At 40.4% G+C, this 18385-nt stretch overlaps 1 protein-coding gene across 3 annotated transcripts; it reads left to right on the forward strand.

Annotated features, from left to right (window-relative positions):
• Positions 1 to 214: 214 nt before the first annotated feature.
• Positions 215 to 11753, forward strand: LOC122033503. 3 transcript variants are annotated; one of them, XM_042592544.1, is made up of 7 exons: positions 215 to 352; positions 630 to 752; positions 883 to 959; positions 8852 to 9092; positions 9177 to 10561; positions 10647 to 10809; positions 11033 to 11753. In XM_042592544.1, exons 2-7 carry the CDS (start codon positions 683 to 685, stop codon positions 11665 to 11667), a joined length of 2571 nt encoding a protein of 856 aa, XP_042448478.1. In that variant the 5' UTR covers positions 215 to 352; positions 630 to 682; the 3' UTR covers positions 11668 to 11753. The 3 variants fall into 3 exon arrangements, with proteins under 3 accessions (XP_042448478.1, XP_042448476.1, XP_042448477.1); XM_042592542.1 differs by having other exon boundaries at positions 8852 to 10561; XM_042592543.1 differs by lacking the exon at positions 215 to 352 and adding an exon at positions 461 to 543 and having other exon boundaries at positions 8852 to 10561.
• Positions 11754 to 18385: the final 6632 nt, after the last annotated feature.

The raw sequence follows: 18385 nt of genomic DNA on the forward strand, positions 1-18385 counted from the left end.
CCAACCTCGATTCCCCGCTGAGCTGTGCTACCCCTTCACATCCCCACGTTCGATTAATCCTTTTAATCATTAATAATAATAATAATTATTATTATTATTATTATTATTATTATTATTATTATAATAATAAGGAAATGGCAACGCATGATGAGCATGAGCGAGCTCAAGCTTTTAGGGATTAAAAAGGCTAGCTTTAAACCTTTTTTCTGCCTTCCTTTTGCGCTCAAAAGCTCGGCTGCTCGCCTGCTCCTCCATGTCTACCATCGGTCCGATGTCTCCTCCTCCTCTTCCTCATGGGATTCTCTGCTTAGATCCTCGTGGAAACCGAAGCTGAGAGGTCAGCAACAAAAAGGTTCGAGCTTTTCGTCTGTGATCCATGTTTTCTGTTTGTAGTTATCACTGGCTTCATTCTTTCTCCACGAACATCAAGTCTGTTTTTTCCCAATGTTTCTGTTGATAGATTTATGCCTACAAATTGAATCTCGTCAAACCTTCTCGGAAAGACGAATCTTAAGTTCTTGCGTAGTTGAAGTTGAATTTAGTGTGAGTAGATGATTGAATTGCATGAGGAAAACAAAATACTCTGCTTAAGTTTTGCAATTTCTGATCCGCAATTGCTGTTCCAATAGCAACAGGATCTCATATTTAGAAGACAAGGAGGATTCCAGGGCACATTGGAGGAATGGCACAGTTTTCTGACTCCAGCAAAATGGCTAAATCCCACAAATTGGCACATAAGAAGCATGGGGATGGTAAGAGCTTAATTCACAGTAAATTTTGTCTTGAGAAGACATTGAAAACCTATTGCAGTTCATTCAATCTTTTCTCTTGCTTTACTGTTTTCTCTAAAAAAATTTCGTAAGCATGCCCTGTTTTTGGTAGGTTTTGAAGCTCCTCGGAATAGCTTGGACATATCTAGCACATCGAGAGGGTATCACTATATCACCGAAGATATTCCTGTAAGCTTTATGTGTCTTATCAAATGGTGAGAAATATATGACCATGATTAAGGATGGCATGTTACTTGGACAAAAATCAAAAGGATCCCCCTTTTATTGGAATCATCTATGGGGCATTCCTTTTTCATTTATTTTCAAAAGGGCACCTCATCCCGCGTCAGTACATTTTACTTTCCGAAAGTTCCTTTATTTTTAATGCTATTGTAGTAGCTATGAATTCATAGCTGCTACAACATGAACACTTCAACTCTGATCAACACATAAATTGTGTTGTAGCAGCTATAACTCATACTTCATTTCTGATCAACACTAATCAATATTATGTTATACCAACACTTTGAATCTGATCAACACTAATAACAATATGTTGTAGCAATTATCGTTCATAGTTCTAGTAATATAAATGTTTTATCTCTATCAACACCGGTCAACATTGGTGAATATCATATTATAGCTTCAATGTGCTGCTACAATATAGGTTGTATTGCTAATCAATATTAGTCGGTCTGTTGTTGTAGCTACGAGATCATTGTTGTTATAATTGTGCAGTTGTAGTAGCCACGGAATCATAGCTGTTATAATTGTGTAACATTTATGAACCCGTAACTACTACAACAATGCAAAAAATAAAGAGCAATTTTGGAATGTAAAATGTGCAAAGGTCGGATGGGGTACCTTTTTGATAATTAATGAAAAAGAGATGCCCTTTTGAATATTCCAATTAAAAGGGGTGCCCTTTTGATTTTTGTCATATTATTTTAACTGACCTCAAATAGTTGGAACTAAAACAACTTGATAGCCATAATCTCTGATGATGTCTTTCTATTCAAAGTTTATGTGATGCTAGTTATTGAGGATGCAGGGAAGTTAATCATTGAGTTTGTGTGAATCGATCGGATTGATTTGTTAGAATACAAATAATCTATTGTCGGAGATTTTTAGGGGACTTAGTTGAATTTAAAAATTACACAGAATTTAAATTCAACTTACAGTTGAGCTAACCTAAGCAGATGATCTCAGGCTGTCAGCAGGGGATGGTTTTTATCCAAGTGTCAACCTCAGAGTGACTGAGTGAGCAGAACGTCCGAGCAAAGAGGCCAGTCGGACGAGACAGACAAGCCTAACAGGAGAGGTCGGTCGGACGAGGCAGATGGGCGAGGCAAGAAAGGTCGGTCGGGTCGAGCAGACAAATCGGTCGGCAGACAGGTCGGTCGAAGCAGATAGATCGGGTTGTCAGATAGGACGACCGGGTCAAGCAGATAGGCCGAGTGAAGCAGACAGGTCGGACTATGAGAGAGGTTGGTTGGGTCAAGCAGACAGACCGGTCGGCAGAAAGGCCGATTGAAGCAGACAGGTCGGGCTGTCAGAGAGGTCGGCTGGGTTGAGCAGACAGGCCAAGTGAAGCAGACAGGTCAGGCTGTCAAAGAGACTGGCCGACCGGGAGAGCTAACAGGCCGGGCAAAGATCCCGAGCGGGCAGAGAAGTCTGTCGGTCTGACAAAGAGACCAATCGGGCGAGCTGATCAAGGCCTGCGAGTCGCAGTTTCCTTGAAACAGATTCGCCCACCTCCGGCTATACTTCGAGGCTTACAAGGGTCGTCTGTTTCCCAGGATACAATGAGCGACCGAGAATCCGACCAAGCACTGGTGGTCATGGCGAGCTGAGTGGTACCCGAATGCTACCACGGGCACTCCGCCGAGCAAGAGATGCACGACAGAGGAGGAGGAAGAAAAATGGGGAGCTTTTGCTTTGCTTGCTGTGTGTTCTCTGCCTATGATCAGAGCCTCCTTATATAGGAGCTCGGATCAATGGCCAGAGTTAATGATCTTAATGGTCATTATTAGCCGAGCAGTAAAACGATTACTGTTTCACTCATTATTACTCGACCAGTTTTATTCTGCATTAATCTCAAATTTAATGCATCCGTTTTACAGCAACAAAAGATCTAAGTGGAAAAATGTTGGTTGTTTCACTTAGGCAAATTTTGCCCTGACCGGTTCGGCATTCGTGTGCGCAGGTCGCACTTGCACACAAGTCAACTTGGTTTAGTGCAATCCAAGTCCTGGATTTACACCCCCAGTGCACCCACGCGTGAGAGAGAGCCTCTCCCCATGCATTTGTTCACATCCTCAATGTATGTGAATCAATATAAACCAACAAAAATACCTTGAAACTTCCAATGTAGGACTAAAGTCTCATTCACAATGGAGCCTCTTTCCTCTTCTATTTCTTCTCCATTCACTTATGCAACAATCCCCCACATGAATGGAGATAGGGTAAGTGATAGCATTCAGCAGTTGAGTCAAGTATAGGATAGGTAGGTTTTATCCTTTGAACCTTCCCTTGTGAAGATTTGGTTGCTTACTGGCTGATAGTAGACATGATGTCCTTGAACTATACTGTCGTCTGTGTAAGCAGTGACAAATCTCACCCGAGACTTTCCATGATACAACTCAATTCTCATGAGTGTGCTCGTTCTTGGCCATAAACACGCCTAGTTCTGTGAGAAGCTCTAAGAATTGTGCCTCCAATTCTCTTCGAAGCGATCCCACTTCTTTTTCACATAGGTGATCCCTCAAGAGTTGCCATATACTCTTCTTGATAATTAAAAGTCCATCGGTTTACCCTGGTCTAGTCACTATTTCATTGGACTATTCCCCACAGTGTGTCTAGTCAGTGCAGATTAGTTGTATATTTGAACCTAGTTCTTGAGATCTCCAGTCAGCATAGGTTGGGTGCCCTCTACACTGATCGCTGACAACGACATCAAGCCAATTTCTCGTGAGGAGCTTGCAACTAACTCTCGATTTAACCCTTTGGTTAGTGAATCCGTTAGGTTATCTTTTGACTTCACATAGTCAACAGTCATAACTCCCGTTGAGAGTAGTTGTCTAATGATATTATGTCTAAAACGTATATATCTAGACTTACCATTATATAGATGGCTCTGTACCCGACCGATTGTTGATTGACTATCGCAATGTATGCAAATTGTCGGCACAAGTTTCGGCCATCGTGGGATATCTTCTAAGAATTGTCATAGTCGTTCAGTCTCTTCACTACATTTGTCAAGAGCTACAAACTCAGATTCCATTATAGATCTGGTTATTACGATTTGCTAAGATTTTCAGGAAATGACTGCACTTGCTAGAGTGAAGACATATCCACTCGTAGACTTAGAGTCTTTTATATCAGATATTTAACTTGCATCGCTGTATCCTTCGATCACAGCAAGATATTTTGTATAATGCAATCCATATTCACGAGTATACCTCAAGTACCTCAGTACTCTTGTTATCCCTTTCCAGTGCTCAACACCGAGATTACTCGTGTATCTACTCAGTTTGCTTACTGCGTAAGCCATGTCTGGTCATGTACAACTCATTAAGTACATCAAACTTCCAATCACTCGAGAGTACTCTATCTGAGAGATACTTTCACCTCAATTTTTTGATAGATGTTGACTCGTATCTATCGGCGTTCGTGCCAACGCAGTATCACTCTTGGTGAATTTCTCAAGAATTTTGTCCACGTAATAGGACTGACTAAGAACAAGTCCTTCTGTTGTTCTAAGAATTTTGATTCCTAGAATCACATCAGCTAGGTCCATGTCTTTCATATCAAATCTTGAGCTCAATATACCTTTTATGGATTGTATTATCTTATCATTACTTCCAATGATAAGTATGTCGTCTACATAAAGGCACAAGATGACATAGTCACTCTTTGTGGCTTTCATGCAGACACATTTATCACATTCATTGATCTTGAATCCACATTCCTTCATGTCATTATCAAATTTTTCATGTCACTGCTTTGGTGCTTATTTCAAGCCATATAATGACTTCACCAATGTACAAATCTTGTTTTCCTATCCTAGTACAGAAAACCCCTCAGGTTGCTCCATGTAGATCTTCTCTTCTAAATCCCCGTTTAAAAAGGCAGTCTTTACATCCATTTGATGAATTTCGAGATTCCATAGAAAGGTGATAGCCAACAGTACTCTAATGGAAGTTATTCTCGACACCGGAGAATACGTGTCAAAGTAATCGAGACCTTCTCATTGTCGGTATCCTTTGATTACCTGTCTGGCTTATACTTATCAATCGTGCTATCTGACTTCATTTTCTTCTTGAAAATCCACTTACAACCTAGTGGTTTACTTCCCGGAGGAAGATCCACAAGTTCCCAAGTGTGATTTTGCAAGATAGATTCTATCTCAGATGCAATTGCCTCTCTCCAGTGAGGTCCATCAGAAGAGCCTACAACTTCTGAGTAACTTCGGGGCTCACTCTCCAACACGAAAGTGATAAAATCTTATCCATAGAATTTTTCTACCCAAACTCTTTTGCTCTGTCTAGGCTCAACCTCCATAGGTTCCTCATCATCATCATCTTCTTCTTGGCCTTGTGTTTCATTTGCCCGTTTTGAGGAGCTAGCATCCTCTCGGGTCTTATACGGAAACACATGCTCGAAGAACGAGACATTTCTCGATTCGATTATCGAGTTCTTGTGTATCTCCGGTATGTGTGACTCATACACACAAAATCTATACGCAGTGCTATTTTGTGCATATCCAATAAATATGCAGTCAACAGTCTTTGGTCCTATCTTAATCCTTTTCAGATCAAGCACCAACACTTTGGCAAGACACCCCCACATTCGTAAATATTTGTAGGACGACTATCTTCCATTCCACCACTCATAAAGGCTCTTATCTATTTTCTTCCGAGGCACCTTATTTAAAAGGTAATTCGCTATTAACACAGCTTCCCCTCACATGGATTCTGGCAATCCAGAGCTCAATAGAAGAGCATTCATCATCTCCTTTAGAGTTCGATTTTTTCGCTCAACAACTCAATTTTGCTGAGGAGTATAAGGAGCTATTGTTTCATGTCTGATCCCATATTCAGCACACAACTCAGCAAACAGTGATACATATTCACCGCCTCGGTCACTTCGAACCACCTTAATTTTCCTATTAAGTTGGTTTTCAACCTCAATCTTATAGAGAGCAAATTTCTCTATAGCTTCATGTTTACTTTTGAGAAGATACACATAACAGTATTTTGTGTTATCATCTATAAAAGTGATGAAGTATTTATTATCACCACGTGTTGGCGTACCTTTTAGGTAGCACACATCAGTGTGGATTAGGTCAAGTGGTTCGTTACTTCTTTCAATATGTTGAAAGGATGACCTTGTCATTTTCACTTCAACACAAATCTCACACTTGTGTTTTGGATCAAGATGGAATGTAGGTATGCTTTGCATATTAATTAATCTACGCAACACATCGTAGTTAACATGTCTTAGTCTACCATGCCACAAACATGAAGACTCAAGTATATAAGTGGAAGAGTTTTCAGTTTTATTTATCTTAGAACTAATCGCCATTACATTGAGCTTAAACATCCCATCAGATGCATAGCCCCTTCCTACAAACAATCCATTTTTGGACAATACAACTCTGTTCGACTCAAAAACAATGCAAAAGTCATGCTTGCTTAGCAGTGATCCGGACACTAGATTCTTCCGAATCTCTGAAATATACAACACATTGTTCAGAGTAAGGTCCTTGCCTGAGGTCATCTTCAGCACCACCTTTCCTTGGCCCATGATGTCCGAGGTTGCTGAGTTCCCCATGAACAGTTTGTCTCCAGTGACTTCTTCAAAGTTGTGGAGCAGCTCCTTGTTGCAACACACATGTCTGGTGGCTCCAGTATCAATCCACCATTGTCGCGGGTTTGAACCGACCAGGTTTAGTTATGAGACCACTGCGCAGAGGTCATCCATTTTTGGTCTCTCATTCAGGTTAGCCTCTTGCTTTTTCTTTGGCTTTCTGCACTCCGGAGATTTGTGACCCACCTTGTCACAGTTGAAGCACTTCCCAAAGAACTTCTTCTTACTGATGCCTCCTCTGGGTCCCATCTTGGAAGACTTAGGGTTCTTCCGTTTCGAGCTTTGACCGTGCTCGACCACGTTGCCTGAGAGAACAGTTTTCTCTCTGAACTCTTGTTGTCTTCTTCGATGCGAAGTTGAACAATGAGTTCCTCCACATTCATCTCCTTCCGCTTATGCTTCAGATAGTTCTTGAAGTCCTACCAACCGAGAGGCAACTTTTCAATGATAGCGCCCACCTGGAAGGTTTCACTCAGAACCATCCCTTCTGAGTGGATCTCGTGCAAGATCACCTGAAGCTCCTGGATTTGGCTGATAACCGTCTTGGAGTCAACCATCTTATAGTCCAGGAATCGGCCCACGATGAACTTCTTTGCCCCTGCATCCTCCATCTTATATTTCTTGTCCAGGGACTTCCACAGCTCCTTAGTCGTTCTCTTCATGCTATACACAACGTACAGCGAGTCAGCAAGACAGTTGAGGATGTAGTTTCGGTAGAGGAACTCAAAATGAGTCCATGCCTCCACTGTACTGATGGTCTGCGCATTAGCATCCTCAGCATGTTTGGGAGGGTCCTCGGTCAAGAATCGAGCCAAGTTGAGCGTGGTAAGGTAGAAGAGCATCTTCTACTACCACCTCTTGAAGTTCAGTCCACTGAACTTCTCTAGCTTTTCCCCATGGTTGATTGACACAGTTCCAATCGGGGCGGAGGGGGCCTGCACGTGTTGAGTCTATTGCACTTCAACATTTCGTTCTGTGGCCATCTCAACAGAAGCGACTCTGTTTCAAGATTGTTGGAATACAAACAATCTGTTGCCGGAGATTTTTAGGGGACTTAGTTGAATTTAAAAATTACACAGAGAGGTCGGGCTGTCAGAGAGGTTGGTCGGGTTGAGCAGACAGGCCGAGTGAAGCAGACAGGTCGGGCTGTCAAAGAGATTGGCCGACCGGGCGAGCTAACAAGCCAGGTGAAGATCCCGAGCGGGCAGAGAAGTCTGTCGGTCTGACAAAGAGACCGTCTGTCGGTCTGACAAAGAGACCGATCGAGCGAGCTGACTGAGGTATGCGAGTCGCAGTTTCATTGAAACAGATTCGCCCACTTCCGGCTGTGCTTTGAGGCTTACAAGGGTCGTCTGTTTCCTATGATACAACGACCGAGTGAATCCGACCAAGGCAAGGGTCGTCTGTTTCCTATGATACAACGACCGAGTGAATCCGACCAAGCTGGTGGTCACAGCGAGCTGAATGGTACCCGAATACTACCACGGACACTCCACCGAGCAGGAGATGCACGACAGAGGAGGAGGAAGAAAAATGTAGAGCTTTTGCTTTGCTTGCTGTGTGTTCTCTGCCTATGATCGGAGTCTCCTTATATAGGAGCTCGGATCAATGGTCAGAAATGATCTTAATGGTCATTATTAGCCGAGTAGTGAAACAATCACCGTTTCACTCATTATTACTCGGCCGATTTTATTCTGCATTCATGTGAGCAGATCGTGCTCGCACACGAGTCAACTTGGTTTAGTGCAATCCGGGCTCTGGATTTGCACCCCCTGTGCACTCACAGGTGAGAGAGAGCCTCTCCCTATATATTTGTTCACATTCTCAATGTATGTGAATCATTATAAACCAACAAAAATATCTTTAAACTTCCAATGTGGGACTAAAGTCTCATTCACAATGGAGCCTCTTTCCTCTTTCATTTCTTCTCCATTCACTTATTCAACATGATTATATGGTATTATTGTTGATCTAGTTCTATAATCATTCTCTTGAACACTAATGCTAAAATGAGACAAGATGTTGATAGTTTTTGAGTCTCCTCATTCATAGATAGGTGTGGGGGTGCTCTAGAGGTGGTACAACGGTATTTTCTGAACAACATACTTTCACTATAAGTGCCTTTCCATGGGCAATGCTCAGGACTTGAATTTGCAATTCATGCATATTTTATTGTCAAATTCTCGATTTAATATCAATGTTCTTTCCAGGTGAAATGTCATTCCTCTAAAGTGAACTATTGTACCAATATTGGGACCTCTATGAAGAAGCTGATTGATGGAGAGATTTTTAGACAAACAAGTGATAGTCGTGTTCAACCAAGTGTTGCCCCAAGATTGATGGGAACGGACTCAATCCCAGAACGAGGTCTGAAAGCTCACACAAAGGAACATGGAGACCATAGTTCAAGAAGAAGTATTGAAATAAGTAAAGCTATTGTGATCAGTTCAGGTATGGGAAATTCATGTAGTTCTACGTCCTCTAGAGAATCAAAGCAAAGCTTACTTTTAAATAGTAATGAAAGGCATTCGATAGTTGAGTGTAGAAGAAAACTACAACAGCAAAAGCATCCACAAGAAGAGCAGCTACAGAAGTTCAAGGAGGAGTTTGAGGCATGGCAGGCTTCCAAGTTATGGCAACATTCAAGGTCTCAGAAAAATAGGATTGTTGGAGATGGAAAAGATTACCAAACCCTTGGGCAGGAAATTCTGAACCAGAAACAAATGGACAAGTATTTGGAAACCAAGAAAAAAATGACCAAAGAGAAGACTGCTCACCTTATAGATAATGTTACCTCATCAGACAAACAAATTATTGATGCACAAGAAGAGGCCAGCCTACATAGTCATGCACAATTGAACAAGCACTGCCTTTCTTTCTCAAACTCTAGCTTACCTACCAAACTTAATAGCAAGGAGAATGATCTTGATTGCTTTCCAGTTACTAAGACTGAAAGAAAAAAAGAGAGAACTAGTTCAGCAACGCGAATAGTGATACTTAAGCCTAATTTTGATAGAATTGATGGCAATGAGGAGCAATTAGCTGCATCATCTGATCCATTAGTGAAGGAACATAGCATGGAAGATTTTCTTGAAGAAGTGAAGGAAAGACTCAAAAATGAAGTTATAGGAAGGAGCAGAAACAATTTTGTAAGTAAAGGAAATGAAGTGAGGACTTCATTTGATGAAAGGGCGATGAATCCAAAACAAATTGCTCATGACATAGCAAAACAAATCAAAGAAAGTGTGACTAGAGACATGGGAACAAAACTGATACGATCAAACTCAACTAGATCATCTAGGAGTGACATACAGATTAATGCACCCAATTCACCCGGGTTCATTAGAAGGAATACAAGAAAATTACTATCAGAGAAATCAAAGAATGTGTTGAAAAATGAGCTATTTTTGGAGAATCCATCCATCAACCATGGAGACTCAGGTGCTTCCGCCAACAAAGGAAAGGCAATGCCAGAGTTCATATTTGAATCAAATAAAGGCAAAAAAGTGTACTATTGGAAAAGTAACGAAGGTGTGAATGAATCAGATCCAAGTCTAACTCAGAAATTTCTGACAGTCGACTCAGACTTGGAACCACAATGGAACCTTATCAGGTCACTTTCTGCACCAGTATCTGGAACAACATTTGGGAGGCTCCTTTTAGAGGATCGACATATTGCTGCAGCCCAGATTTGCAGGAAGCTTGAAGCATCTGATAACAAATTTTCAGAACTTAGAAAACAAAGAAAGGATAGTTTTAACTTGAAAGGAACAGTTTCTGCTCTAAAACATAATCTGAATTTTAAAGGAATGTTATTTTGGAGGAAGGATCAGCAAATAAAGGAACCAAGTCAATGTGAATTCATTCCAGTGGAGATAAAAGCTGCACCCACTATTGTTACCAATTTTGGCATCATACAGGCAAGGATGCCATTAACTTTGTCGAAACCAGTTTATCCATAGAGCAATCTTTATCAAAGTTTTGATGCAAACTATTTGTTCTCAGGAGAACTCTACAGAGGTGCCTCCCAGTCCAGCATCGGTATCAAGCAGTTCTGAAGAGTTTTGCAAGCAAGATAACCCGAGTCCAATATCACCTCTTGAGGTCATGGAATATCACACATCGTCCTGTATCTCTGAAGAGTTGAGTTCCAATGCTCCGGGAAAAGGTAGAAAATTATCATATGCTTCTGATCTATTTATGATTCTTACCCTTGATAAAAGATATTTAGCCTATGTTTTCCCTATATAATTCTTAAGATTTCAAGTTGTTTTGTCTTATTGCTAGGACCTGAAATAATCATCTTAAACTTTGCACATTTATTTCCCTTCAAACAAACAATAATTTCATTTTCATGTTGAACGGGTTTGTAAACTTGCTTTCTTTCCCAGGACCAGATATGTCAGAAAATCTTGAGCAGGTTGGAATGGGCATGGCAGTCAGAGAGAATCATCAAAAGCAAGAAGTTGGCATGGAAAACAAGGATGCGTCTTACTCGTGTGATATCCTTGCAAATGTTGGGTTTTGTGAGGATAAGTCTACCGATCAAGCAAACTCAAAGTCGAATGAATTATCAAGGCCAATCCTCCACCAGGTTTTTGGGGAAGTGGAAGAAGTATGTAGCAAATATGGCAAGGTGGATACTGATTCTTATATACCTCACAATGATGATGTAACAATAGGACATAAACTTCTGTTCGACTTGGTGAACGAGTCTCTGCAAATCTTTCTTGGTCCAAAGATAAAATGCTCCATGTTCAACAGATGGATTCTAGGTCCAGCTTCATCATCACAAGGGAAAAGATCATTGGAAGACTTGTGGGATCAGATTCAGTTATACTTAAACCCTTCCATAGATAGGTCCAATGCTCTAGATAGCATGGTGGCTCAAGATTTGAAGATGGCAACTTGGCCAACCATGTTGTATGAAGACATGGATGTCATAGGAAGGCAAATTGAGAGGGTCATTCTACTAAACTTGATCAATGACGTCGTGAAGGATATGTACTTTGGAACCACTAGATAAAGAACCATAGTAGATGGAGAGTGCTCTAGTACTTTGTATTGGAGACTTTTTACATTGCAAATATGTACCAGGGTGTTGAATATGAGAAGAGGTGGATGAAGATAGAAACTTCATTGTGAATGAGACTTTAGTCTTACATTAGGAGTTTCTTGGCATATTGGTTGATTTATATTAATTGACATGCTTTGATGATGTGAACAAATGCATAGGGAGAGACTCTTTCTCATGCGTGGGTGCGCAGGGGGGTGCAAATTTAGGGTCCGGATTGCACTAAATCAAGTTGACTTGTGTGCGTGCGCCGAATGCCAGATCGGCCGGGGAAAAATATAAACCTTTTTGCTGCTTGTGTAACAGATGCATTAAAGGAAGATCAAAACGACCGAGAGAAATACTGCGTTTCGCAACTCGGTGCGTAATGATCATTAATTTTGCCTTTCATTTGAGCTCATATAAAAGGAGGCTACGACTATAGACAAAAGAGGAAGCTCTCCACCTACGTTCCTCCTTTGACTCTGTCGTGCAACTCCTGCTTGGCGGAGTGTTCGTGATAGCAATCGAGTACCTCTCGGTTCACCGTGACCACCAGTACTGCTTGGTGGGAATCACGGTTAATCATTGTATCCTACAAACAGACGACCCAAGAAAACCTCGAAGTACAACCGGAGGTGGGACGAATATATTTTAAGGAAACTGCGTTCATCGCAGACCTCAGTCCCTACAACTCGGTCGGCAGCAGCTCGCTCGACAGAAGCCTTGCAACTCGGCGGTTGGCACTGGCAGACATCAGCTCCTGTTGATAGCTTGAGATTATCAGCTCAGGTCATTTCAATAGATAAATTGAATTTAAATTTGTATATTTAAATTCAGCTAAACCTTTAAAAAAAAAAAAATCTTTTCGTCCAACACAAGAAAACATCTAATTGATTAAAATGTTTGTACAGTGCTTCATTCAGAAGAATCATTTTGGTACTGCAAACTGGTAAAAGAATCTTTTGGGAAAAAATGGTTGATTAAGACATTTTACTTGTGTGTGTGTTTTATTAATGCCTTATTGTCTCATATTAAACTTTTTTGGTCTGGTATAGTAGGCAACCCATTATAACATTAGATGTGCTAGTGGTCATTCTCAATGATTTCCTTGTGGGCTTTCTTGATACTTTTCTTCCTTTGTTATATATCAAACAAGCTATACCTTCTTTGTTTATTTATGGTTATTTTGTTTTGCCTCATGATGCTCCATTTTAAAGGGCATGTTTTCTGAGGTGCAAGACCCTTGGACATTGCATAAGAATCCTATTGATGTCTATTGTGGAGTCCTTAGAAATCCATTTAAAGCATTTTGTGCTTGACCTATGTTTGTGATTTTCTCTCCTATTATCATTAGCCCATTGATAGTTTATGATAGGATCATGAGATGCAGCTAGAAATGGCTGGATAGACACGTGTTTTTTTTCATGCGTGTTCGTCTACAATGGAGTTAGCACAAAAAGAAAAACAAAAAACAACAAACACACAATGACAAAAGAATTTTTTGTGATTCAGCGGCCTTTGATTTAGTACATGACTTATGATATATCGGTGGATCACTTTCGAAATTCTTTAACTTTCTTCATCTTGAATATTTTTTTTTGTTAGAGATGGAGAAATCTCTTTTAGGTACTTATAGCAAACACAAGGAAAAAAAACATTAAAGGAACAAAAAGAAATGATAGAAATAGGATGAATATCATTTGTCTTAAAAATTTTTATCTTTTATCAAAGTATGTAGCGAAATAGAAAAAATAAAAGTAATGCAAGTGATTCGGTCGGTTACTTGGTTCAGAGCTTATATCGACTCCTACTTCAAAATCCGTGATCTTTGATCACACCGTTCAACAATTCACTATAATTCTTATTTCCGAAACCTTTGGAAAGAAGTAATTTGTACAATGAGAAGAATGATAGTAACATACTACTATCTTCTTAGAAAAAAGAACACAAGCCAAATATAAAATATACTTACAAAGAATAAAAGATGAAGCGTGTTGGCACTTTTCGGCATAGCAGGCTTGCACGTGAAGTTGAGGCGCAGAACAGCAGAGGCACGAGCAGAATGCAACAGAGAATTGCATAGATAATGTTCTACTTGTTGGCTCAGATCTCGAAGTCTTTTTATAAGCATCATTCAGTTGACCAAAAAGATGTTTGATCAACTGATCTTTTCAGTCGACTGATCCTTTCGATCGACCGATCTCCCTATCGGTTAACTAATTCACTTGTTTCCCTTCTTCGTCCAGATCCGATTACTGCCTCATTAATAGCATTTATTGTTCAATCTACCAATCCTTCGATTTGGTTAATCGATTAGTCCAATTTCCATCTTCGTAGAGATTCAATCTTCTTCGTCATTAATGCCTTTAATTGTTCGATTGACTGATCCTTGAGTTCGGTAGACCGATCGACCTGAATTCCCAATTTATCAAGATTTGATCTTCCAGGTTGTTTAATAAAATGGATTTAGTTGACTGATCCTTATGTTCAGTCGACCGATCCGCCTTGAATACCAAATGTGCTTTTCTCAATTTGGACTCTGTGCCATGTCAGCTTAGTTAAGTAGACTAAACCTCTAATTCAGTTGATCGATCCTTCAGAATCTTCAAAATAGAGTTAGATGCATAGTATATAAAAAATATTCCTACAACACAAAGTTAGCACATATATATGATGCATGAGTAATAATAGATAATAAAATCTGTCTTGATCTTTACTTGAAAATCTCCCAATTTCATCAGTTGGATCAATGACCTAAGGTTTGGCCCTTCTTGGAACACAACCTCCCCATCTCTCCTCTCTAGTTACTTACCTCAACCTACTTGCCAAACATCGGGTCTTCTAGACCTATTTGGATTTTGGCTTAGCATCGGATTGACTCATCAGAGCTTCCTCTCGATATCAGGTCCTATAGACCTATTGACTCCAACTTCTAAGTGTTAGGTCCTCGACTCACTTGGACTTCCTGCTTAGCTTCCACAATCTGCTAAGACTTGCCTAGCTACGACTAAGGATTTTTCGGTTGAGTAAATAGCCTACACACTTAGTTAATTTATCATATCACAACAAGACTTAACTTGAACCTTATACAACATCTAAACTTAGGTTCGATTATGGTGCACTATGCACCAATAATGTTTCCCTTTTTGATGTTTGACAACCAAGGTTAATAGTTAAGTTTAAAATATGCAAAGATAAGTAAACAAGCATATTTCTTTAACTCTCCCCTTGAGTTTAATAACTTCCCCTAAATTTATGCCATAATATCTCTCCCCTTTAACGCACATAAAAAATCAGGGTATCAACAATTATCAAGTTCAAAACTTTCAAAGGGAAAAACTAATAGGGTGCATTTGGTTTGTACGTTTTTTTTTTTTATATTCTGAAAAATGCACATTTTTGAAAAATAGTGTTTGGTTTGTATTTTTCATGTCTATTTTCTAAAAAAATAGATAGTATTTTCTAGAAAAATAGAGAATGTCTAAAAGTCATTTTCTATTTTCTAGAAAACGCTCATTTTCTAGAAAATAAAAATGAAAAATGCGCAAACCATACACACCCTAATGTTTTGAAAAGTTTTGAGACAAAATTTGATAACGGTAAAAGTTTGAAAACTTTTTCAAAGAAAATTTTCTAAAGAAAAATTTAAATCCAAAATAACAGAATTTATAAAGTTCTAAGACTTGAAAAATTTTCTTAGATTTTGACTTTTAAAGGAATAAACTTTGAAATTAGTCTTAGAAATTTTATCCTAAAATTTGAAAATTTAGAAGAAAGTAAGTGTTGTTGGTGCAGGGAGCACCAGACGATTGAACCTAAATTTTAATTATGGCAAAAGGTCCAAAGTTAAAATTTCTTGTTATCTAATAAGTCTGAATGAGCTTGCAGGAAAAATCCTAAGTGTTCTTAGGCAAAAGTCCTAATGGATTCTAGGCAGGTGGAAAACCCTAGAGGGAGGTAATTCTAGGTCCTATGGGGAGGTAACCCTACGTAAAGGAAATTCCTAACTACGGTTAGGTATGGTGAAGTCCTAGCGGGTCGAGCACTTTGGGCCAAATCTAGAGTCGAGGACTCTAGGTGAAAATCCTAGTGGTCGCGAACCAGGTGGAAGTCTGAGTGGACATTCAGCATAAAGACTTGAAGTCTCAGACGCTGAGCAAAAGTCCAGACGGTGTGGATGACCGATCTTGCAAAAGGTAAACTCTCCTGAGAGGAGTAGGTGAGGACGTGTTGGAGCAATCCCAATGGTCTGTGGGACCATGTGTTTTGGTGTTTGGGTAAAGGGTTTAAGTTAGGTTTACCCTAGTATTTGATATGTGTATGTGAGTGTGCAGGTTTGCTGGATACACATGTGACTTAGGTTGATGGCTTCGGGTCCAGTGAAGGATGAAGCATCCGAGGGACCGTGGACAAGACATCGATGACAAGGGCCGAGGGAAGCAATTTCGAGGCATACGTGAAGGATGACATTAGGGACGAGCCGCCGGCTTGTATGCATCCGAGGGACAAGAGCCAAATGAAATAGGCTTAAAGGCATGAGGTCAAGGCTGCAAAGAAGCGTCAAGTGAGTCGTAAGGGTGAGGGTCTGAGTGCTGAGAGAATGTACTCGGGTACCAGTCGACTGTTGGTTTCACCAGTCGACTGGTTCAGTCGACTAGCAGCGAATAGAATGGTTCTGTTCGCTCGGTCAGTGTGGAGCAGTCGACTGCTAGTTTTAGCCGTCGACTGGTATTGAGCCGTTGGGATGTAATGGTTGAATTTCCACAGAAGGCAGTTGACTGCATGTTTTGGCAGTCGACTGGTAGGCGGGGTTTTCAACCCGCGGCCTATATAACCAAGGCTTGAAAGCTTGGTTATCCCTAACGAAATTAGTGGTGGTAAACCTTAATTAGTAGTCTACTTGTTCTCAAGTGTTTGTGAGTGTTGTGGTGAGGTTTCCCCACTCACAAGGAGCTACTTGAGATAGCCGGAGTTTGCCGGGGACTAATCCACCGACAGGTTGAGGGATCGTCCACCTTACGGACAACCATGAAGTAGGAGCAAGCTATCTGCAAACCACGTTACATTGGCGTGTCAATTGGTTTTCTTGTCTTTCTTATTCTTTGTTTTAGCTTTCATATTTGTAGTTAGTATTAAATTTCCGCTGTGCATACTAACGAGTGTAGGAAGAAAGCGAATATTTGGGGGTGCCGTCTATCCAACCCCCCTTCTAGCTGGCCACCGATCCCCAACAAGTGGTATTAGAGCGAGGTCGCTCTCCATCGGACTAACCGCCGAGGAAGCTAAGAAGATGACCTTCTTAATAGAATCGCCGAAGTTCGAAGGAGGAAGCTTATGGGACATCACCTTTTGGATGGTGAAGATAAAGAACTTCTTCGACACGGATTGGGACACAATAATGGCTGTGGAAGAACCATTCGAAGTCCCGAAGGATAAGAAAGGGAAGAAGCTCCAACCACGATAGTGGACGGAGGAGCAAACCACACGATCAAAGGCAAACGATAAGGTAATATCAATTTTGGTAGATATTTTGCCTTCTAACGTGTTAAGTGATGTAGGTGAATACAAGAATGCCCACGATTTGTGGAGCAAAGTAAAGAACTTATGCCTACACAAGATGAAGAAAAATCCGAAGAAACAGATGAAGAAGCTCAAGTAGAGGAGGAGGAACCGGAAGGTGATGAGCACTCAACTTTCGAGGAGGCGAAGGATGAAGAAATGCCATCCACTAGTGTGGATGAGGAAACATCCTCAAGAGTTGAAGAAGAATCCAAGACAAGTGAAGAGAATGAGAAAGAGGTCTTGGAAGTGGTCAACCTAGAAAGCACCTCCATCGAAGTCAAGTCAAAGGACCACATTGTGTGCTTCGGGTGCAATATGAAGGGACACTACAAGAGTAGATGCCCTATGGGTAAGAAAGAGGTATCTCCTAAACTCAATTCAATTCATTTTGAATCTAATTTGAGTTGTAGGAAGAAGAAGAAATGCACATAGTGTGCTTCACGTGTGGTGAGCGAGGTCATTACCACACCAAATACCCAAAGAAGAAAGAGCTCAAGAAGTTGGCACATTTGAAGATGTGGGAAAAGAAGTGGAGGAAGAATGGAGGCTCATGTCAAGGGGGAGCTCCAAAGGTAAAGGGTAAGGTAAACCCTAGTTTAAATTTGAAATCAAATTTAAATTCCTCTATGCATGCTAGGAAAAATAATGATTATCATTATGTAGCAATGAAAAATTTTGGATTTAAATATCATGATAGGAATAGGGTAAGTGTAGATCATAACCCTAGGAAATCTATACATGATAAATTTGGAAATGGTAGACCTAAAGAGACCCAAGGCATTAATCCCAAGAAGGGGAGACATATGCCTAGAAAAATGAGTAGGTCTAGGAATGTTCATGGTGGACATATTGACTCTAGGTTTAGGAACCTAGAAAGGGAAAATCAAGCTTTGAAGGCAAAGTTTAATAAGTTGGAGAAAATCCTAAAAAGATTCAATGTTGGATCTAAGGGTTTAGGTATGGTGTTGGATAGTCAAAGACCCAACAATGATAGATAGGGTTAGGATACCGATCTAGGGTTTCCAATACTAAGGAAAAGGCTTATGTTAGGGTTGCATATGACTATAGCAAGGAGAAACCAATAAATGGCAAGGGAAAGACATTTAAAGGTAAAGAGAAATTAACC

This window comes from Zingiber officinale, chromosome 11B (genome assembly GCF_018446385.1).
Source record: "Zingiber officinale cultivar Zhangliang chromosome 11B, Zo_v1.1, whole genome shotgun sequence".
Taxonomy (NCBI): Eukaryota; Viridiplantae; Streptophyta; class Magnoliopsida; order Zingiberales; family Zingiberaceae; genus Zingiber; species Zingiber officinale.